Source organism: Stegodyphus dumicola, chromosome 1, assembly GCF_044657685.1.
Source record: "Stegodyphus dumicola isolate Sdum_Otavi_A_Nest chromosome 1, ASM4465768v1".
Lineage (NCBI taxonomy): Eukaryota > Metazoa > Arthropoda > Arachnida > Araneae > Eresidae > Stegodyphus > Stegodyphus dumicola.
In genome coordinates this window covers 185,464,181-185,488,270 of record NC_140768.1, presented here as the reverse complement: position 1 = coordinate 185,488,270, position 24,090 = coordinate 185,464,181, and the positions used below count along the sequence as shown (strand labels likewise).

Genomic DNA, 24,090 nt, shown 5'->3' with positions numbered 1-24,090 from the left:
ATTTAAATTATTCATAGGGAAGGATATTAAGGTATCGATGTGTTGAAAATTTTGAATTGTTGATGAGAATTTTTAAGTGAGTGAAATAACTATGAAAAAATTAGTAGAAAATATGATAAACAAATAGTGTTTTTTAGTAGTAGTATAGAAATCGTAAGTAGTATAGAATTATGTTAACTGATTAAAAAATTTACAGATCATAATATGCTTAGATAAACTTTGAAGGCTCCCACTTTTATTTTTTTTCCGAATATAATAATTTATATATATATTTTTTTAATATAATGGAGTGTGGTTAATTTTTTTTATAAATGGGGTGTTGTAATGCAGTTCACAAAGGCCAGTTACCTTATAAAAGGAACGGAGGCCTTTCCAAGTAACTGCCCAAATAGCTGGAAGTGTGTACTAGGAGAAAGCTGTGGGATCTTTCAGTTTGTATAAAATAAGTCAATTAAAAGTTTCGACAATAATAGTATGTTATTTAAAATGAAAATTTAATTACATTATAAAATTTTGAAATTTTTGTAATGTTAGTGGATGTGTTTGAAATTTTTGTATTTGAAAAAGTTTTAAAAGCCTTTTCTAAATAGATATGATTATGAAATTTATTTCCTTATTTTATATTCACAAAATTATATTGTCCATATTATTATTGTAGGGCAGTGTAGGATTTAATATATCTTTAATTTTGCATATTTGTATATTTTTTCAATTTCAATTAACTAGTTTGAAGATTTTTTATACTTTTAAACTTTGATAATTATACAATACTAGAAGCCAGTTACCTTTATTAGGGAACGGAGGCTTCTATGTGTAATTGTATTTAAGCATCCCACAGCCATCAGCAAGTTGTCACGCTGATTTGCATTGTAGAGGATTTGCCCATTTTTATCAAAGTTTATATTGTTATTGTAATGAATTTTTTTTTTACTTATTGTGTATCAAGTTCTAAATTCCATTTTACATTGCTTTACAATTAAGAAAATGTGAATTATTTTTAATAATTCTAATTTCATGAATCTGTAAAAGAAAATTTTGGTTTTATATTGGCAAGATCAATTTCATGAAGGACTTTCGAGTTAAGGACTGCGAAATATTGATTATGATTAATATTTAAGCAAAGATTTTACAGAACTGTGAACTTTCTTGAGAAAAATTAGGACATTCTTTACAATGAACTTGAAAACTTTTAATTTTCAATAGAATTTTTAGTTTGAATGTATTGTTAAAAATGATATCTGTAAGGTTTTGTACTTAAAAAAATTATTTATATCAAAATTTTGTGATTTTTTTCTCACTTTCGTATTTACCTAGTTTTGCTAATTCTGTAATGCTTTCTTCTAAAAAAGGCTTTTCTGTCGCCAAGCCTTTTTCTCTTTGAAGGGGGAGGATATGTAAGATAAAAAATATGTGAATCAAAATTATAATTTAAACTAACGGTAAAACATTAATTCTCCCTCTCTATTCTAAAAATTGCAATAATTTTTCTGGATTGTGTCATTTTTAGATCATTCTATGACCTGTGCAACTCTGATGACATAATAATTGGGAACTGAAACTACCATTATAAACGAAAACTTTTCTCTTCGCGCTTCCATCTTTCATAGCTATGCACTTCAGCTTCTGTCTGTGCTGTGCTTGGACGCAATTTCGCTACACTGCTTCCTATTGCAATAATATCAATAATGTAAATGTTCTTGAACATGCACGATTAGGGTGCCAAGTGATCTGTGGCTGCATAATGTCAGTTGGAAATAAAAATGGAATTAAAATGACCTCGACTGCCAAGTTTTATTTACGAAGTCAATATATTAGCTTACGATGCAATCAGAATACTTCTTCTTCAATATAGGATAACTACGTATCAACAGTGTTTCGGCTTTTCCTTTGCTTTTATTATGTCATATATATATATTTTAAAGATATTCTGAGTTTGTTGTTAAGTTTTATATGACAACATAATATTGAGTTTTATATGATTATAGTGTGAAGAAAGTGATGCTTAACAAATAAAGCTAAAATGACTAGTGAAAGAATTGGCCATCTAATTAAGAACATTGAGCATTGGTATGATAAACTGAAAAAAGACTGAAAAAGAAATGTATGGCAACACTTAAAACTCTGTCAGTAATTATAAATATATGCTGCTTTTAAAAATTTTGTGATTAAGAAGTCACTGATTCAAGAATCTTTATTACTGTATGACCATAGGATGTACTATGATTGATGCAGTATTTTCAAATCAAAGTGAGAATTAATGTATACCTGAGCACCATCATTGTCCATTGTATAGGGGAATAGAATTAAAAGAAAAAAAAAAAGTAGTGTTTGTTATGAACATTGAGCCATAAAGTTTATAAACAAATTTGATTTTATTTATAAGCAATTAAGCAGCAATGTTAGTGTACTGAATGCCTGTTGCTGTTCCACCTATTCCATGTCTTAATATGGAATTGGCAAGAGTCGTGCTGGCCACATCAGTTTTTTTTTGGGGGGGGGATTCCAGCATCTCAACCTTGATTATTTTATCTCATTTTTAACTACATTTTTTATTATTGTTGACAGAAATATTTGAGAAATAGGCTAAAATACCCCTCCCTCAAAAAAAAAAAAAAAAAAAAAAAAAACCCCGCTGCATTAGTGTAATACTTAGTTAAAACTTACATTGTGACCTTGATGCAGCTGCAGAAAAATAGATTCTGCGATTAATCAGCAGTATTCTTTAAAAAAAGGGGGGGATCTGCCAGTACTTGACAGTATTTTATAACTAAACACCATATTTCCTGCAAACTAGTCCATGCTAGTCTAATATTTGGAAGTATATGATTTCTATATTCTGCAGCATGTTGCGTGTTTCTCAGATTGTTCAGTAACAATAAGATCTGGTAATATATAGTCATGGCAAGGATCATCAAATTCAAATGTATATTCCTATAATTTGGCATCTATAGATTAAAGTTAGCTGTGCACTGCCTTATTATAATTATTAAGCTATAATAATATATAATATTATATATTATTAAGCTAAAGTCATTAGAATGAATACAGGGCATGAATAAGCATAACTCATCACAAAAGATGTACATGTAGTTGTTCTCTTTCAGGAACATTTGCAAAAATACCAGTAGCCTAAGCATCAGCTAAACAAATTCCATGTTATTATTAGGAAGTCATCATAACCTGTAGAATCACCTCTTAGCATGCACAATTCATAGATTTTTAGGGTTTTCTTTAAATATTTCTCCTTCCATTAGTTTTAAATATTTGGAAGTATGATTAATCATAGCAGGCTTCTTGTTTCTGCTCATTAAGTATCTACTTAACTGATTTATTTAACCAATAGGAGTTGCATAGCTCTGTATTTGGCAATCATTGGGGTATTCTGACTGGGCACTGCTTTCTAAAGCCCTATAATAAAGGGAGCATTTTGTGATCTTCATACTGATGTATTCTGAGACCATAGCATCAGATTTTAGTGTTACCCGAGAACACAATCAGACATGCGTAGGTAATGTTCTATATGTATTCTGCATGGGTTTATATGTGCTAGTTCCCTCCTTTTTCTCTTTTGGCATTTTGATCTATATCAACATGTCTGATATTCTCTAATGAAAATATTTTGTTATGTTTATTAATTTTTGTCATACTCCTCTACATATATTTACATGGATTTATTCTTTTAGGTGTATTTCCTGTATATTTAGAAAATAAAGATCATCATGAAATTCTGTGTGCTTGCCATAAATCATTAATGTTGATGTATATAGAATTTCTTTGTTTTTAAAATTATATCTGTGTTTATTTATTTATTTATTTATTTATTTTTTCTTTTCAGGAAAGAAACTATTTTAGTGAAGAAGAAAAAATGTTCTTCAGCAAGGTAATAGTAATCAGCTTTTGTTAAATTTACTTTTTGTATTACTTCCCTCTCTATATCTCTAATTTAATGAATTATTTTTATATATATGCATTAAAAATACAGTTGACTGCCTATTGTTATTAGTTCTATATGCTGCTATTTAAGAACTCAATAAATGTTAAACTGGCAAATACCAAAAAAAGAGTAGTTTAATTTTAGTTTGTATAGTCTGGGTGAAAAATTTTTAGTGGAATTCTATATAAAAGTAATATTTAAATTAATGAACAACACTTTTAAATTGTATTCTATGTATTAGTTGAACATTTATAAATAACTGTAAAAGTAAATGGAAACAAATTTGCACTCAAAATTGATTGGAAACTTTAAGATAATAATTACAGGTAATGTAATTGAACTATGTAAAATCTTCTGTTAATTTTTACACAAAGTATTTTTCTTTTAACGGTATAAACATTTCTTAAAATAATGCTAAAATGTATGAGTAACTTGACAAAAATATTGTGTAGTTAGGAATTATAAGTTGCTTAAAACCATGGCAGTTTAGGACATTAAAAAAAATCCTCAAAATATCTTTATGTATATATACTAGCAGCTTCGCTGCCAGCCTTCCTCTGGCTTTTAAATGTACCAGAAAAATGGTTGAAGGGAACACGAAACGTTAAATTTAAATTATTATTAACAAAACATTAAATTTAAATTATTATTAGGATAATTAACATATATTAATTATCCTAAAATAAATTAACCAACTTCCCTTTGCAAAATCTTAAGAACTCAAATGGTATAAAGGAGGTTAAGAACTTTGTTTCCTAAAAAAATCGTTCAAAACTTTTTAATATCCTAAAGACAGTGAAATGAGCAATAAATAGCATAAAAGAATACAAAAAATAAAAAATTCTGAAAGGCAAAGTATAATTAATGATATTTTATCTTATATTTTCAAGAGAAAAAAATTACAATGAAATAAGCTATATCCCTTAATACAAATATTAATTATCCTAATAAAAAAATTAACCAACTTTCTGTTGAAGAATAAAAAATCATGCAAAACTTTTCAATATCTTACAAATAGTGAAATAAGCAAAAAATAACATGAAAGGAACTCAAAAAACAAAAAATTCCGTGCAAAATTTTACTCTGTAGAGCAACTTTATCAAAAAACAAAAATCAATAAAAGTGTATTATATATATAAAAAAATGACAATGAAATATGCCAATCTTTTAAAAACAGTGACATACGAAATACGATGAAAAATTGTTGCCAAACCCATATTTCTAAAAGAATGAAACTATTCAAAATGATGCGATTTCATCAAAAACAATAAGAAAGGAAAATTGTAGCCAAAATCACATTTTTTAAAGATGTGAGATGTGAGAAGTGCACTCGGAAGCTTCATTTTAAAAATTTTTTAAGAATACAAAATATTATAATTTTTCCAAAATTCTTTTTGTAAAAGCAGTCACAAGGATGAAAGTTTAACGTGTCCAAAAATCAAAGAAAAATAAACTGTACATTTTAAAAAATAAACTAAATCCGTTGAAATAAAAAATCCCATCGAAAAGGTGTTAAGCTTACTTTGGAAAATAAATTCATATTTACTGGATTCATTGAAACATGAAATTTATTTTAAGTTGGTAAAATAGTTAAGTGTCTACGTTTCATGACGATGTGAAAATGGAGTGTGTAGAGTAAAATCTCGCTTTGCTATAGCCCATTATGTCTCAAAATGACGCGATTTTGTCACAAAACATAAAATAAAAATAATTTGAATTCGAAAAAATCGCTTCAAGGTGCACTGACTCTTATCTAGATGCACCTATGTACCAAATTTCGTAGCCGTGGGTCTATTAGCTTACGCGCAGCGCGAACGAAAGACACAATGACACACACACAGACAGACTCTTTCTTTTATTATATGTAGAGATATTATGCATTTATTTATTATTATTGCCAGAATTGTAAAAAATTGCATTTATAAATAAAATATGTGTAAAAAATCATTTATTGGCCTAAGAATTATAAAAAGTATCATTACTCCTTTAATATTGCTTTTTTCATGCATATTCTAATCCTTTGAAACTATGTTAGTCTTTTGTTGTATCATATCTTAAAGACAAAGCAAAATGTTAATCTCTTATTTTTGTATGTATAAGTATAAAATCTAACATGCAAAATGGTGTATAACTAAATTTTAAACATTTAAATGTCTTACTGTATGCAGTTAATCAAATTTTAACGTCTTCATGTATTATATTGTCCAAGTGCCGTATTAACTATATAATCCAATGTTACCTGTAATTTCATGAAATCATATATTTCTTACACTGTACAGAAGCACTACCACACTTTAAAAATCAGAGCTGTTTTCTTATGTAATAGTTTCATATTATGACATACAGTGAAAATCGTTTAACATGAAACTAAGGGGACTGAAATATTTTTTTCGTGTTAAAGGATATTGAAAAAAAAAAAAAAAACATATATTCAACAAAATTAAGTTTATTAGAGTGCATTTTATTTACATATATATGTATATATGCATGTGTTTAATAAAAATCAATGAAACAAAAACATCCACAAGAACTTAATGAAATTTAATACAAAATTTTCAAGTTTTTTAAAAAAACAAAACATTTATTGAGCTTTTGGAAAATAATCTGATAATTTTCTTTGCATTGTCTTTTTTAGCATCAAATTGTTCAATGTCATACATTTTGTTATTCGTTTCATCACTCGAATGTGCGTCTAAATAACTGTGCATACATTTTATAATGTTCCTCATTTCGGATGACGTGGAAAGACGAGTTGTATTATTCATTTCAATTTCGTCGTCGGAATCTGCATTAATGATATTTTTTTAGCTTTGAACAAACTCCAAAATGTCTTTGTCTGGCATAATTGGGGCTGACACACATTATCATCAACTACTGCAACGAATTCTTCCAATAATACAGTAGGACAGTCCATAAATACAGAAACTTTCTCAAACATTTCATTAAGTGTCGGCTCAGTTTCAATATCCTCCTTCACCATTTCTTTTGGCACCAAAGAATCTTACACTTTTAAGAATCGTGCATGATGAAAATAATTTTCGTTCATTCTTGGAGTCACTGAATTCCAGAGTGCAACATATGAACCAAACTCACTCATTTTTACTCACAATGCGATGTACTCATCACCAAATTCCAAAGCCAACTGATGAGAGATGAGGTGTTTGTAGGGGTGGAAGGTGAAAGTAGCTTATATAAATAAAACTGGCTCATGTCACAGGCTATTCCGAGGTATTTCAAAGCCAAGTTAGCCTCCTTTCTATAAAACATTTGAAGCTATCTCTCTTTCAATTCTCATCCCACTTAAATCTCGCCTTCGAGGCTGGTGTTTTCCGTATTTTGCTCATTCCCTGAAAGGATATCTTTTCGTGTTAAGAGAAACAAACTGCATGAAAATACATAGTAGTTTGTATTTTCATGCACCATTGTATTATTTTGTGTTAAACGATATTTTGTCTTAAGCGCTTTTGCATTAAAAGTATTTCACTGTATTCTGTATCAATATTTCCCTAAATATTTTATTTGTTGTAATATATTAACATTTATTGAGATTTTTTTTTTCTTCTTCTTATAGCAGTCAGAAGTACATATTAAAGGGAAAAAACATGAAATGCAACTTGATTCTAAAGGCAGACCATCAAAATATCACAACAATAAGAATAAACATCAGAAACTTAAAAAGAAGCATAAAGAGCCAATGTATTAATCTTAATAAATATTCAACACAAATTATACACTTGAATTTATATATTGTAAATTATGTATGTCAATTGTTTTGTATTATTGATATAAAATATTTCTTATTTTAAGTTGCACAAGTTATTTTAAATGAGTATATGCTTGTCTGATTTAGTTATTTTCAAAATAGAGGTATGCTATTTTCTCAATTCACTTTACCAATCGAATGAACTTTCATTTGTCCAAAAAGAAAAAATAAGTGGTCGCTCTTTTAAATTTCATCCATTAAGAGATTTTGTCCAAAGCATGGTTTAAAAGTTAAAGTTGTTTTAGTCTACAATTTTATTGTTGGTTCAAAAAGGAAAATTTAAGGAAAGGAAGAAAGGAGATTTTAAGGAATCTCAAAACTACTGTTGAAAAAAAATCAGTCATGGGGATTAGCAGCTCATTTGAGTTGATTCTCTTATCTCACAGCTCAATTGATTTTTTTCTGCTGTTCACTTCATTATCACACATTGTTCTTGTTTCACTCCCCATTCTTGAACTTATTCATCAGAATTTATTGCCAGTGAGTGATTAGTCATAAAAAAGAAGATATTCAGTTCTGTGGCAAACTGTTCTGATCTGATCCCATAAAAGAGCAGTTTTGCCCACCTCTGTTCCAAAGCAGCTATATAGCAATGGAATTGTCTGCAAAAGTATATTACTATAAGTGTCAGCCAGAAGGGGGCAAAGATTGAAGACAGATAGTTACATCATAAAATTTTTGTTTAATTATTTAATTTGGGGAGAGTTGTATGTAAATTCTTGAATACAATATTACATCAATACAGGAATGCATATACTGTGTGTGTACTGAGCATGTATCAGTACAAAAATACACTGTCTACTCCATGGTTGTGAGGGCTGTGCCCTATACATATATTCCAGCAGACATCCATGATTATCAATAATTAGTTATTTTTCTGTAGAACAGTTTGCATGTAAATTTTGCATTTTTGCTTCTTACATTTAGCAGAAATAGGAAACATTAGTCTTTAGATAAGTGAAATTGCACTGCAGTATTATTCAGAGGGATGTTTGTAGGCAATTTGTATTCTTTGCCCATGAAAAAAAAAAAAAAAAAAATCACATATAGACCCTGCTGTACAGAGAAGTTCTAGTCAGTGCTTTATGTGCAATACAATAGAACTGAATATCTAAAAATGCAGTTATTTGAATTCCCCCCCTTTTTTTTAAGGCTTAGTAAAATTAAACTTGCACACAATTTATTCACAAATTTTATTGATATTATTAATTAAAATGATAGATAATATTGTGACTACTATGCTAGTTTTCAGGTAACATCTAATGATTTATGTCGCATCCTGTTGTTATAAAATGTCAAAAAACTTTCAATTTTATGTTGAGCTGATATAAAATCGAGGCTTAGTACCAATTGTCGTTGTGTAAATATGATTTTAGTGAATTTTCCACCTAATGGAAGCAGTTTGTGATCAAAATTTATGCCACATTGTGTTGAATTTTTTTAGCTCTTGTAGTTTTGCCAAAATGGCATTATTAAAATTTGCTGAATAGAAATATTAACTCTACTCATCCAATTTTGTATCTTTCTAATTGTTCAGAGAGGTCCACTTAATTTTTTTTTAATTTTAGTGTAGATCATCAGAGCGATTAAGATTTAAAAAAAAAAAAAAAAAACTCTTTATCTCATCTTGGAAATTATGAATAGTGGGTTGTTGTAAATGAAATGGCCAATTTTAAGGGTTTTTGAAAAAAAAAGAAGAAAACCTGTTTAGTCAAAATAATCTGTAGCTGCATCAACACATAGTTGCCAACATGTGACAAGATCATTTACTTCATGTTTGTAAAAATGTCCTTCACTGCCCAATGAATTGATACATGGTTAGTAAGGCATATCTTGACAAAAAATTGCTTAAATAGTGGGAAAATCTGTTGGGAATATGTCATGGGAGTGCAGAGCACAATTCCATATTTTAAATTTTTTATTTGGTTGACCTGCCATATGGGACTCGCAAGTTATCCTGCAGCAAAAGAACTCTACTTACAAGTGATAGCTGTTTAAAACATGTTTTATCATGCATTTGCTGTATATCTCAGGGTTCGTTGCGGTTTTTTATAAGTGCTTTTAAGTCCTTATGTTTGAAAATAAAATATAAAGGCCCTTATAGGTGCTTACTTTTTCTTTAAAGCCCCCCCCCCTTTTTTTTTTTTTTTCTATGAACACGCAATTTTCCCCTGTACTAAAGCCGAAACTAAATAAACAACTTTTCTTCCTTATATGGAACGTCAGATGGTGTATCATACTCCTGGAAATAGCTTTCTTACTCCCTTTGTAACATCATAAGGTGTATCGTACTCCCTTTCTCTGCATTAACATAACTTTTGGTGTGCACAGAGAGTACAGACAAGTGCACGTCGTTCTATTGGTCAGAGAATTGCAAAAGCTGTAGAAAACTCTGGTACATTCAGTATTCTTTTCATCCCACCCAAATACTACACACCTTTGAATTTCTATCAAAATTTTAATAATTTGCATTCTTGTTCCACGTAGTCAGTTTGTATTCGCATTTATTATGATCGTTATGCTTATATTATGAGCATATGTGTGAATATGTATAATAATATAGCTGCAGTAACTGCTGAAGTATAGATAAACTTCCAAAAATGGGTGTGTTTCAACAATATTCAGAATGGCTTAAATAAAGGGAAAATAATCGAATAGTCAAAATAATTTCATTTTTTTTCCAATACATTATACAATATGGAAGTTGGAAGGTTCTCCCCTTTCTCCGCAAAATCTCAAATATTGAAACCATTACAGTTTGCTGCAAAACAAGCAACGGACTTTTTTTTTTTTTTGTCACTTCCAATATGGATTGATTAGGACTAGAAGTTCTGCGGTCTACCAACCCAAGCGAAGAATGATTCTATTCCAGAAATTTAACACAGTCTGTTCAAAATTAGAATAAAAAACACCCCTGATTGGTAAGTCTCTTTCTTTTCCATTATTTAGTTCTTTATTCTCCCAATACCAGCAGCTGTTGATTCCAATTGCGTAATATCACATAGGGAAGAATTATGGCGTACGTATCTCACTATAAAGTTTGCGATATTTTACAGAGATAATTAATTTTGAGATTTGTTTATGAACACTTAAAAGAGTTTTACTGTGCTTGCTAAGCAGAATATTTTTCAGTTCCATTGGTCTATTTTTATATGATGCACATATCAAAATGTCAAAAGCATTTATTTAACCGAAAAATCTAATGAACAGCTACAATCTACCTCCGCTCCTCTTTTTCCAGTTATGCTCGACTGTCCAAATATTCGGCAGTTTCCGAGTATGCGGGTTTGTTAAGCTTTTACTGTTAGAGGATGACTGCATGAAGCAATTTCCCGTCTTCTGATTTCAGAAATGTTCCTCTTTTTTACTTAAATTACTTTGTTTGCAATATCTGTTAAGAGAAAACTGATATACAATGAAAATTTAGAAAATGTTCAGAATTTTGATTTAAGTTAAATTATTTAAATATTAATATGAGTGGAAAAATAAATTGTATTTATTATTAGGTTCCAAGCAAATACAATAAGTATGCCTTCAATTTTGAACTGAAATTTCATCATTAAATCTTGTAATATAGTTTAGTTCTGCATAGTTTTTCCCCTCTCATTGTAAACTAGTTCTGTAAATTGAACTGTAATTTAAAATTAAAAACAAAACAAAAAAAGTAATTATTTTCTATGGTTGAGATAATGCTTATTCTCTATTAATAAATACTGCATTTCTCATATTTTAAATTACAAGTCTAATTTTTCTTTTAAGGTTATGCAGTTGTGTATAATGTATTTAGACAGGTGCTTATTTTTTTTTCTTAAAATTTGCTTGAAAAGTGCTTATAGGTGCTTATTTTTTTTAACTAAAATGTGGCTATGAATCCTGATATCTGTATACTATCAATTTGTATTTATTTTTTTACCTCGCAGGAGGAATGAACAATGAATAAAAACAGCAGAAAACCACCTTGCGAGGTAAAAAAAATCTCTTTTGGAGAACTTTCACAAGTATCCATTCTCAACCACTGAAATGAATATGTAGGACTGTTCCAGAATATCCACTTCACAGTCATAGTTCATTGTAAGAACCTTCTTTCCCTACTTCTTGAGAGAGAGGAGCATACTTCCATATGCCATATACACTTCCATAATGAAGCACCAACTTGTCAAGCTTTCATATTTTTCCTTTTATTACAGTGCTGTAAAACAGTTTGTAGTATGTACAGTAAAAATGTATCTAGTAATTGGATCATTTGTGTACATTATAGTTGATGGGATTTGATTAAATCCTATAATTTAGTATACAAGTCAATGGAGCATTTAAGATAGCTATGAAGTTAGTTTTGTATCTACTACTGTCTTAAATGAAATTTTTCAAACTTGTATCGAATGATCTTTCAATGGTTGCGTCTCCACCGAATGCTTTACTAATGCTTTGTAGTGTAGCCAGAACAAAAATCTCCTAATTTGAACTTTTAAAGATACAGCAACATTGATTGGGTTTCATAGTTGACTTGATGTCAGTAATATTTAATATTTTTAATTCTTATTAAACAAAATAAATACCACAACTGCAACTTAAAATATTTGCACAAACCTCAATATGTTTTCTTCCACAACTATTGTCTGTAAAATAGGAACTTCAAGGATATTTTATGCTTTTCAATTTGATTCTTAACTGACAACTATGTTTTTCTCTACTTGATTGTTCAACATGTTTCACTTTATGAAATGTACATGAATGAAGGCATTTGAACTGTAGTCTCAAGTGAGATGGAGAAACTAAATATGCAGTGATGATTACATGATTTACAGATGCAAATGGGAGAAGGACTGGCAACAACCTTGAAATGCCTATTTTAAAGTATCAAACTATAGTAGAAGTCCGATGTTATTCAACAGCCATTTTATTTGCTTCAACCCAATGCATTTTCTTTTGAGTACAAATTATACAGTTTGAGCATCCACTAATTACTGATCTAAATGAGTGATTAGAGAAAAAAAAATTATTTATTTATTTGTGGCATTCTTTGTGGATAGAATCAAGATTTATTTTCTATTGGAATTACTGCTTTTTTATCTTTATTCATTCATGAAAGAAAATTTAAATTTAAGTAATTTTTACAAAGCATTTAAAATACGACCTCATTTTTACTTCATCATACAGTTTTTACTACTGTATGAAAGATTTAGATGATAAAATTGTTCAACCAGTTTTCATCGTTTTGATACCAATGATTTAGAATTCAGGAATTTCAATGCTTCCTTAATTGGTCACAAATAACAAATCGCCAGCAGTATGAAATCATGATGAGATGGTGATGAACCAAATATCACCAAACTTTCTAATTCTATCTAAAAGTAAATTATGCATAGATGAAAGTTAACCTGAATTGTAAATATTCGTTTTTTCAAACAAACTTAATTTGCAAAAAAAAAAAAAAAAAAAAATGAGAGGGTTGCAAAAACAAATGTGCCATCTCATGTAAAAGAAATTATAATCCTTAATGGCTAATAAATGTAAATAAATAAATTCTTCCATTAATTAATTTTATGAATAAGAGAATTATGGTTTTTTTTTTTTTTTTTTTTTTTTTTTTTTTTATGTTCTTAGAACAATCAAAATTTAGTTTAATTTCTTAGAAAAACAATCAAAGTAATTTGTGTTTTTATTAATCCAGCCTTACAGTGGAAATGAGCAGTACAAAAACTGCAGAATTACAGCCTCAAAAACAGACAAATTCAAAAAAATTGTGAATTAATATTTCGAGAGATCAAATCCAGAAACTAAACTTTCAAAACAATTAAACCAATACTTGAAAAACAAAACCATATGCAAATTTTTTAATCCAAAATTTCAAAAAATAAAACTTTATGCAAATTTTTTAATCCAGCATTTCCAAAAAAAAAAAAAAACTATATGCAAGTTTTGAAAACATACAGGCCAGTTAAAAAATAATACAAAAGCTTAAAAATGTAATAATTTTAAGCTTCAGTGGACCAAGTTCAAAGACATGTAAAACAGAAAGCAATCCAACATACGAAAAAAAATTAAAATTTGATATAAAAAATATTAAATTAGAAAACAGAGGAGTTAGTTCTTAAAATCTGTAACATAAGAGCTACAAAAGTTTTAAAACAACAGAAAAAAAAATTTCGCCTGTATAATAGCAAAGCCTAAAATATGTTAAATGATGAATTTAGATATCTATGAATTTAAATTCATTAAACTCAATAAAACTAATTAGATAAAATTTAAACTCAAACTGGCAGTCTTTTTAGGATTCATAATCCAGGTAATTTGAAGTTTTTTTCTTTTTCAAATTATGCATTTTTATTACTACATATTTTATGTTGCAACAGAAGTCTGCACAAGTGCAGCAATAATTAAAGGGAAAATATATGTATTTTCATGTTTTAAATTCTTCAGCTTTACAAAGTAGTGAAAAAGTGCAAAGTATGAACAAAATGATGTAAAAAAGTTTAGATTTTAAATTGTAAAGAAAAGCAAATAAATTAAAAATGATTTATATAAATGGCCGAATTAGAAAGTATATTTGATTTCATACATTAAATTCTTCAATTTTATTATATTAAATTTGTGTGTTTGTTTGGGAGTTTTATTTAATCTTCAAGAGATTTTTAATTCCAATGTTTCTCATATTGCTTTTTTAGCAATAAATGTAATGATTTCTCGTAGGATATTTTTAGTAGAATTACTAAAAATAGTTCAAAGAAACCATAGGTAAGTATTTATATGTGAATCCTTCTTTTTTGTCTTCCTTTTAAGTTTTTATGCTTTTATCTTCTCCCAGTTTATATTGGCAGTGAACTGATTTTTTTTCTTTTCCACTCTTTTTCCTATGTATTATTAAAATCATAATTTAGAGCAGATTTTGTATGCAGTAATTTGTGTTAATAAGATGTAAATTTTCTTTTAGCATGAGTATATATGGAAGATTTAATTACTCTTCTCATTAGTAATCTATTTAATTTTGTGATAAGTCTAATTTCTATAACAGTAAAATATTTAATATCATAAAACTTGAAAGTTTCACTTTATTGCATTAAAAATCAGTAAGAGATAGAAGCTAATCTTAAATTAGAGCCATTTTTAAGAAAAACATTCCAGTATTATATTTATTCTGATTTATTTCATATGTAGGTTATTGAAGCTATAATTCATAAATAACAGCTTGTGTAAGACATGGTGTACTGAAGTGCCTACGTTTGTTTAGTGAGTTTACTTGCCAAAATGAATTTACAGTCGACAAACTCTTATTGTTTTAGCAATTAATTGCTTAGCTCTCAAGTTATTTTTAAAAAAAAAATTCTAACACTTTTTATATTTTGAACCAACAAATTAAAAATATACCTGAATTTATACAGCTCTAAACTTGCTTCCTTTAAGAAATACCCATATTTAGTTCCAACATATGCTTTCACTATTGAATTTATTTGTGCTTCATGTTCTTAAATGCAATACTTAAAATGTAAGTATTAATTACCGAGCGTCGCCCCTTATAATTTTAATTTATTAGATTTTTTTCATATAGATTATGTATCGAGAGATTAATAGAAAGTAGACATACAGTAATAATAATAAATGTTTTGCTGAAACGAACTATTTGAAAAATCAGTTCCATTCAAGTAGTACTTGAGATAAGTGATTGTTCAGTAAAATGTGAAAAATAAGTTACTGATTTTTATTGATGTACTATTTGTTAATGTTCCTATTTAAGAACATTACCAGTTAAACTATTTTCAGTTCTTCCGCACTAATTTTAAGAAAAGCCTTACAGGTCCTTTTAATGATTTCATATCATAAAACTAAGTTTCACTTTACTGGGTTAAAATCATGAAGAATTTAAGAACGCACAACAGTTACGTAAGAGTTCGAAACAGGTCAAACCTCATTACGTCAGCAGTCTCTCATCGGATTATAGATCTCTTTACTTCTGTAAACGTCTGTTAGAAATCTCTTAACTTTCATAAACTTTGGTGGATCTCCAATCAAAGAAAATGATTATTTCCAAGGTTACTCAAGATTTCCACGTCGTTTCCCATAGAAATTGAACTTTTCTCGATTATCATATGGAGAGGTCGTGTTTACTTAATGACTGCATAACTTCCGAGATCTTGCAAAAAATGACCTTTAGCTTTGTATCCCAACGCCCCCCTCCCCTTGTGACGTAATGGTTTTGAGCAAGCGCTATTCATTTCGCTGGCCAGCAGACATATATCTATAAGAGTGTGCCGTTCTTTATAGTTATCATACAGCAGTCCAAGCGATTCCAGGTATTTCAGGTATCAAGATGGCTCTTGACGTTGAAGCATCCCATGGAGATTATCACTATTTAAAGTAAGTATTTTGATTATTTTGAAACTTAAACGTTTCTAAGTGAGAGTTCTGTGGATTAAAACATTTAAATATTTCAGGGCATTAATGTAGTTCTTTTAATTATGGCGTAAACATTAAAAAAAAAAAAAGGAATATAATAAACAATTCCGGATTCGGTAAATCTCTGGAAAATATGAAGTAAAAAAGTTTCTTTTTTTTTAAAAAACATTTTATGAGTTTTTACACGAAGATTTCTTAAGAGATTTTATCCTTGGTAAAAGATTCATTACGAGGAGATTTAGATTCCAGTGAAATTCCAAATTCTCTTAGATACAAGAAACGCGGTGCTCTCACTTATCATCTATCAACTCAGCTTCCGAGCTGTCGTTCCTCTGCATTGATAAAATTTTTATCCTTCCAAGAGCCATCAATTTTTCTCCTTGCGGCTATAGATTCAGTTAAGATGGCTTATAATTGTGAATTTTGAATGTTTTGTGAATAATGCTGTACATTTTGGAGGCATTACCACGGCAAAATTTAAAACTCCTATTCAAATCTTTAAGAAAATTTAATTTTTAGTTTATTTTATGCCTTTCTTAAATATTATGTATAAAAATGTAATTTCCAAATTGTTTTATACCGGTGTTAACAAAAGCTGTATATTCGATTTCATGTTGATATTACAGAAGTTTAATTCACGACCAATTTTTTTTTTTTTTTTTTTTTTAAATATATGTATGTGGTGTGGTATCCTTGGTAGGATTTTTTTTTTTTTTTAAATGTGTCCTTTCGTAATTCGTCTGAATTTGGGAATTTTTTAATCGCATTTGACTTTATTTGATAAATATAAAAGCAGTAATTTTGTTCCTACAAAGATCAAAAGATGAAATGTTAATTAATATATCTTGTGCTCACGAATCGATTTGAGATTGATATTTTGTGCGTAGAGTGAAAAAATTCGGAAGATGAAATTTGACGTTTGAGAAATAAGCTGACCACATGTACACTTCGCAAAAAAAAGGGGGACATAGTTCTGTATCTCCCGTTTTAGAGGGCCGATTGGCGAAATTCAGATTGCGCTTTTTCATGTCTCGAAAGCGCGACTTAGGATATGTATTAGATTTATATATTACATTCTTCTAATACAGGCCTTTTGACACAAAAATCGAACTTTTTCTGAAATGCCTTTTTTTTTTTTTTTTTTTTTTTTTTTTTTCCTGTATTTCGATTCTATGACTCAAATTATGCCAAACTGCCAGATTTTTGTAAAAATCGCACGAGTAGTTTTTAAAAAATTAACTCTCAAAATTTTAGTTCCTCAATGTTAATTGAATTTGATATATATTTATAACTTATTTGATTCTTCCTTTCATATTTCGAAATTTAGGTTCATTCCAAATAAAATTCGCCTATTTGTTATGATTTATTTTTGAAATTTGTATTTTTAAATAATTTTTATATAAAGTTTTCGAAACAAATTATGAATTATAGCCTGTAAAAGTACCATCATCTTCTTAAAGATGTATTTCTAAGCATACCTACAAAAATTTAGAGTTTTTTTATTAAAAATTTCCTAAGATATGCGTGAATTTACATTTTGGCGCATTTTAAAATTTGGCATATTTATTATAAACGATAATAACGATAATGTGGTTTACGCACTTTGTTAAAATGATCTGAAAGTATGAACGATGACCTTTTTTTTTCCCCCGCTCGTGGATAATGAAGAAAAATGAAAGGAAAATAGGTTTCTATAAATTAAAAAGTTCTTCGAGTGAATTATTCTTGGCGCAACTGAAAAAAATTCGCCAAGATAAATTTTTCAATTTCTCCATAAATTTCTCACTAAAAATTACAAAATTTAATATCTAGGCATAATTTGAGTCGTAGAATCGAAATGTGGAAAAAACTGGTATGTTATTTCAGAAAAAATCCGATTTTGTGTCAAAATACCTATGTTAGAACAAAGCTATATATAAATCTAATATATATCCTAAGTCGCGCTTTTGAGACGTGGAAAACGCAATTTGAATTTCGTCAATCGGCCCAGTAGAACGGAAGACATAGAACTGTCTCCTCCTCCTCCCCCGCAGTGTACCTTTTATTCGACATTTTCCGGGCGCCCGTCGTTTGAATAAAAATGAAAGTCCCATTGTTAATAAAAGCTTGTAAATATACTTTTACCAGGCGAGTCATAAATTATTGCCCATAAGCAGTAATTGTATTTCATTAATATACACTCCTCAAAAGTGAAATTGCAACACCAAGAAAGAATGCTCGTAGCGTCATGCAAATTGCAGGATCGAGAGTTGTCAGATGGATATGCAAATGAGAAAAAAACAGACACATAAAATCATTATAAACCAAATTATTCAATATCTAAATGTGCTCACCTCGGGTAGTGATACAGGCCGCAATCGGGCGAGCATGATATCAATGAGTTCATCGATGGCTGCCTGAGGTAGTCTTTGCCAAGCCACATCAACTGCTGTACGCATATCAGAGTGTACGGCCGGGGTCCTCGGTAAATGTCGCGTCCAGGGTAGGTAGATAGGTTACGGAGGACTGGAACGCCTGGTGTCTAACAGAGGTAAACAGGCATGTGTTCCACGCCCTCCTCTAACTACGGCAAAAGCCTCCTGTAGCCACACGAGGCTGCACCAGGAGATTATTGAGGTTGTCAAAGGGAAGTACATGGCCTTACAAGGGCATTAGTAGGACTGTATTACAGATAGGATGTTAGATCCGGTCAGCCTGTTAAGAGTACGCCGTGCGACATGCGTCTTGGCACTCTTGTTGGAATACCGTGTTGGATGAGCTCTGCAAGCAGAGCATAACAACAAGCTCCACAATTTGCGTGACGTAGCGGTTCACTGTCAAACTGCCTTCAAAGTGTACCAGGGGCATCTTGTGATCAAATATGCCAACGCGAACCATAATGCTCCGGTGCAGAACCGGTATGACGCTCGACAAAATTGACCGTTTCGTAACGTTCTCCGGGTCGACGGCCGTCATTCCTCCACAGATAGAAACGAGATTCATCCGTGAACAAACCCCGATGCCATTCGATGGTACAGCACTATGACGCTGACACCACACCAGGCGTCCAGTCTTGTGTTCAGCAGTCAATAGTACTTCTGTGGCTGGTACCCGTAAACGTAAATGTACTTCATGCAATTTGTTGTGAATATAGCGTCTGGAGGCAGGGGCTTTAATCCGTGTAAGGCAGACATCATGTCAGCTAGGTAATGGAGCCCCTGTTCTCTGGTTAACAGTTTGGGTGGACACAGATCCATCTGCTCCTGTAGGCAACCGGCTTCGGATGTCGCGTGACGTGGAGAAAGGGTCTCCAATAGTTCGCCGCCGAATACGTCGGTTTATGCGCTCTGACGTGCACCTCTGCGCACCACTTTCTCTTCGACGTGCACGCACACTTTACTGAATCCATTGTGTGACATAACTTTGGATGGTACTCACATTGTGCTCAACACGGGTGGCTATTGTGTGCAGCGACAAACCGAGCTCATGGAGTTCGATAATACGGTCGCGTTCCCTGGTCGTTAACTGGTGGTATTGAGCCGATTGAGCTCGCCGACGTCTCAAAGACATTTTCTATTATGCTTCTAAAGTCTCCAGTGCTCCGTAAACCCTCAGATGCTGTTTATGAGAAGTTACACTTAAACAGTTTTATATTACCGAGCTACTGCAGGTGCAACGTTGCCGGTTCCTTAAATTAAGCCCAAGGGCACATAACATAATGAATTCAGGAAAAGTGAGATGGGTATCAAAAGGAAAAAAGGCCAAAGGCATCTAGCAGGTGAACGGAACTTGACAAGATGAAGAAAATCCGAACGGATCCTTCACAATTCAGAGAAACGACAAATGCAAAACATGGTTGAAAATGCTATACAAGAACAACAAAAGTTCAATACTACTATAAAACTACACAAATTCAACCCACACAGCCAGAAAATCAATACACAACGACTATTACAACATCACACTAGCAATCCAAACAACTTGGAGTACAGCACTAACTTTGTGTCAGATAAAATGAAAGAAATAGAGAAAGTGGCTGAACTTTATAGCCCGCATATGCGTACCACGTGATCCAATGCGTGCGCAACTTTTATCATTGGCATATCCACCTCACAACTCTCGCTCCTGCAATTTGCATGACGGTACGCGCATTCTTTCTTGGTGTTGCAATTTCACTTTTGAGGAGTGTTAAGTGCCAGGATAATTTGTGTTGTGAGACAATTGAATACGTGATTGAAATAAAGTGAGCATTCTTGTATCTCATAGATAAATGTAGAATTCTTCTGAAATGAGCAACAGATTTTCGAGAAAATGCCAATATTTTAAAATTCATTCTTCCCGGAAATAACAGAACATGTTGAATGAATATTTTTGCTTGTAAGCTGTTAAAGGAGAAATCTCGAGCATTGAGAAAATGAAATCTATGCTAAATTGTGATACAAAACTCAATCATGAAGTGCGAAAAGTTTTATGTTAAGGTACAGAATGAACAAAACGTTGTGTGAGGTAACTAAAAAATATTCATATTATAGTCGTCGGCAAATATAAATCCCTAAGTATGCCTGAATTTTCTTACGAGTTCTGTTACAGACGAATGGACATAGAACCGATTATACCTTGATAAAATATATTTTCACAAAAGAAACACTTCAGAGTTCTAGAACTTTCCACAAATGTATTCGTATAGTTATTCTCAGTGTGACACAATACAATCAGTAATTACAACTTTAAACTGCTTGTGTAATGCAAAGATTGTGTAATGAGCGAAGCTCAGATTTGAACTTTGAACTTAAACAACTGTTGCTCTCTCGGATCTTAAATAGTTTTCTCCTGGTTGCCGAGAAATCTCTACTACCTTGCATTTCCGAAAATTACTGGTAGGTATATGCGGTTATTTATATATAAGGAGCGGATATGGTTACAGTTACAATTAGGTATCAATTACAGTTGCAGACGGACCCGACCAAAATATCGCGAAATGGTTGCAAAGTTCAGCGCGTTTTGCCTATCTCTCCCCAAATTTGGCGGAAAAACTTAATCGCCAACATCATCGTCGGCTTGGCGATATCTCGCCAAATTAAAGAAATAGCCATTTACCTCAATGCTCCAACAGACTTGCCCTGCAACCTTGCTTTTCTGGCAGAGCTTTGTTTAAGCATTTCATGGTACATTATACTAAAGATATAAAATTAAGAAAGTGGGAAAAAAGAGGAGCCGCTGTCCTACAGGGTCTTCCTCTTTCGACGGAGCATATTACTGGCTGCACCATAGCCCCCTTACCGAGGACTGCTCGTCCCATGCAGTACAGTCCCTGGACAGAAAGCCATACGTATAACTAAGGAAAATCAATGCAATAATTTCAATGAATAACATAAAACAGATCAAATACTAAACCAATAAATTAATGCATAAATTTACAAATTTGTATGCGAACAGGACCATGCCCTTAGTATTCTATTTACATTATATACACTATGGGGACAATGTACGATAGCTAAAGCAACGAGCTAGCCTGTCGTATGAACGATTTTAGGCGTAAATTTTATTGACTTACTGATCCGAACCGCAACGTCGTTTAGCCTAATTAGGATTATGTACCCAGGAAACACCGTCCCAGGATGCTTCAGTATCGATGGTCATATTGCAAGGAACTTCATTGATATGTCCTATGATGATCCATTACTGCCCCACTCAGTGCAGTAATCTGAAATGCTTTAAAATTGGGCTTTTCAATGTCTGGCAACCTCTGCTTCGCAAGATGGCCATTAATTTGTTTCCTTCGTCTCGCTGGGAAGCTGTCTTATTGTCCGTGCCTTGCGGTGTTCTGTTCCTTCGTACGTTGCCTTAATTACCGCAGTTCCAGCACTTCAGGATCTTTTTTTCCCAAAACCTATTCTACTTCATTGACTTCATTGAAAACACTTCTCGCCAAAGCACAGCTCCAACTTGCCGGATAGAGATTTGAAGTCTATCCTCTGGTTTGCGGGTATATTTTGAAAGATATCGGTTGCGTCTACTCTCAGAGAAGTGGCGAAATGGCAGGCTTTAGCTTCGGTATCCCATCCATTTTCGTTTTCCACTACAGAGAACTGAGCCACACTTGTCAGATCTTTTCATCGTATATGGATAGCTTCAGAGAGGGTTGTGACGGCATATGTCGGAACTAAAAGGCGTTAGAATTGTGACCAACTGTCACTATGGATGTCTTCAAGCTGTCAACATGCTTGGCTACAGCAGCAGAAATTTTACCATCGATTTGTTGTTCGGCAGCAGAAATTCTTTCTCCAATTTCATCAACTTTATTTTCAATCGTGTCTCTTCTGTGTTCCATAGCTTCGAACTTGGTTTCCAGTATAGTAGTAATTTCTGTTTCCATTTCCTCTTTACCTGCTTTTTATATATTCTTGGCCTGCTTTCATCTCCTCTTGGCAGACTTTCGTCTCTTAAGCGGATTCTTGGCCTGCTTTAAGCTCTTTTTTGAATGCAATGAAGCTTGCCACCGCGTGCATTAGTTGTCCCTCCATCACTCTTGTCACCGGCATTCAGTCCGACTTCTGACACCAAAAATTGTTGTGCGGGTACGGGTTCGTAATGAACTAAATGCTCATAGAACATATAATACCTTAATAGGATATGTTTTCACAAAAGAAACATTTTACAGTTCCAGGACTTTTCGTAGAAGTATTCGTACAGTTCTTCTCAGTATGACAGAGCAGTAGTTACCATTTTAAACTACTACGAATGTAAAATAGAACGCAATGCAAAGCGCACGAAAGAACGAAGCTCGAACCGAGATCTAGTTCTGAACTGAAAACTGAGAGCTGATGCTCTCTCCGATGTGCTATAGTTTTCTCCTTGCGGCCGAGAAATCTCTAGTACCTTTCATTTTCCAACATTACTGGAAGGCAAATATGTTACCAGATAGGGTTGCAGTTATAGAGAGACAAGATCCAAATAGTCGCCAAGTTTGGCGATTTCTCTCTAAAACTATTACCAATTTGGCTATATATCGCAAATTTAGCGAGGTAGCCCTTTACCTCAATGTTAAATAAGACTTTCCTCTGTAACCCTACTTTTCCGGCAGAGCTTCCATATATATCAAGCATTTCATGTTAGATTACTCAAAAGATACTACAATTTCACATCTAATTTAACTACATTTTTTACATATATACAAAATTTATAACAATATTTTAAGAGTTACATCGGTTAATTTCATCGATTGATTCTTTACCATATTTCAAAATATTGCATTCTGCGATTATCATATATTTCAGCGTTTCAACTCTTAGGGGATATTTATAACTGTCCACGTACTATGTAATACCAAAAATATATATTCGAATATTATATTAAATATAATTCAGTTACTAATCTGAATGTATCATAGCTTGACTGCGGTCGAAGTGATGTGGAGAGGAGTCTTGTTCCGTTTTGCACTACGTTCTTTTTCATAGCTGGATAATTTCTGAATATTTTCAGCTGCTGATTTGTGCGTTATCAGATGATACTTTGCAAAAGTACTTCCTTCTAAAAATTAGGCTTTCTACCTCGTTTTATTTTGCCGTAACCTTCTACGTTATCCATTTAAATTTTTTTTCTTTGCTCGTTTATCCGAGTATAAAAAATAAGAATACAAATTTAAAAACTGTTCCTTCACCATATTTCTGACCTGATAGAGGGAGACACTGGAAAAGTTCACATGGTCTAAATTTCGGGAAATATACTAAAGCAAGGTACAGCAACTAAAATGCGGGATTGTTCCTCAAAAAACAGGTAGCATAATTACCATACAATTTAACATACGTACCACATAATCAATTTGTAGCAGAACCGACCCTAGTGTTTTTGCCGCCGCAGGCAACCCTTAAAAGTGCTGCCCTTAAAGCCTTTAAAAGTTTAAAATTAAAAGAAACAGATTTATGAAGAAGCATGACAACCAGGAAAGAACGGTCTAATCTAATTGAATGAAGTCAATAACAGTCGTGAAATATTTACGAATTTTTTTTAAATAACACACAAG

The 24,090-nt window shown here is 31.6% G+C and overlaps 2 protein-coding genes across 3 annotated transcripts in view; both read left to right on the top strand.

Moving 5' to 3' along the window:
• Ns3 (nucleostemin 3) overlaps nt 1-7,740 on the top strand; it is a 74,194-nt gene extending 66,454 nt beyond the window's left edge. For both annotated transcript variants that reach the window (XM_085823725.1, XM_085823722.1), the window contains exons 13-14: nt 3,836-3,880; nt 7,506-7,740. In XM_085823725.1, the coding sequence (XP_085679851.1) occupies nt 3,836-3,880; nt 7,506-7,637 (177 nt within the window). In that variant the 3' untranslated portion in view covers nt 7,638-7,740. The remainder of the gene's footprint in view (nt 1-3,835; nt 3,881-7,505) is intronic.
• An 8,151-nt stretch (nt 7,741-15,891) lies between these two features.
• The window catches only part of LOC118180101 (uncharacterized), a 130,998-nt gene continuing 122,799 nt past the window's right edge, over nt 15,892-24,090 (top strand). Inside the window, exon 1 of the mRNA XM_085823709.1 lies at nt 15,892-16,049. Within this exon, the coding sequence (XP_085679835.1) occupies nt 16,003-16,049 (47 nt within the window). The 5' untranslated portion in view covers nt 15,892-16,002. The remainder of the gene's footprint in view (nt 16,050-24,090) is intronic.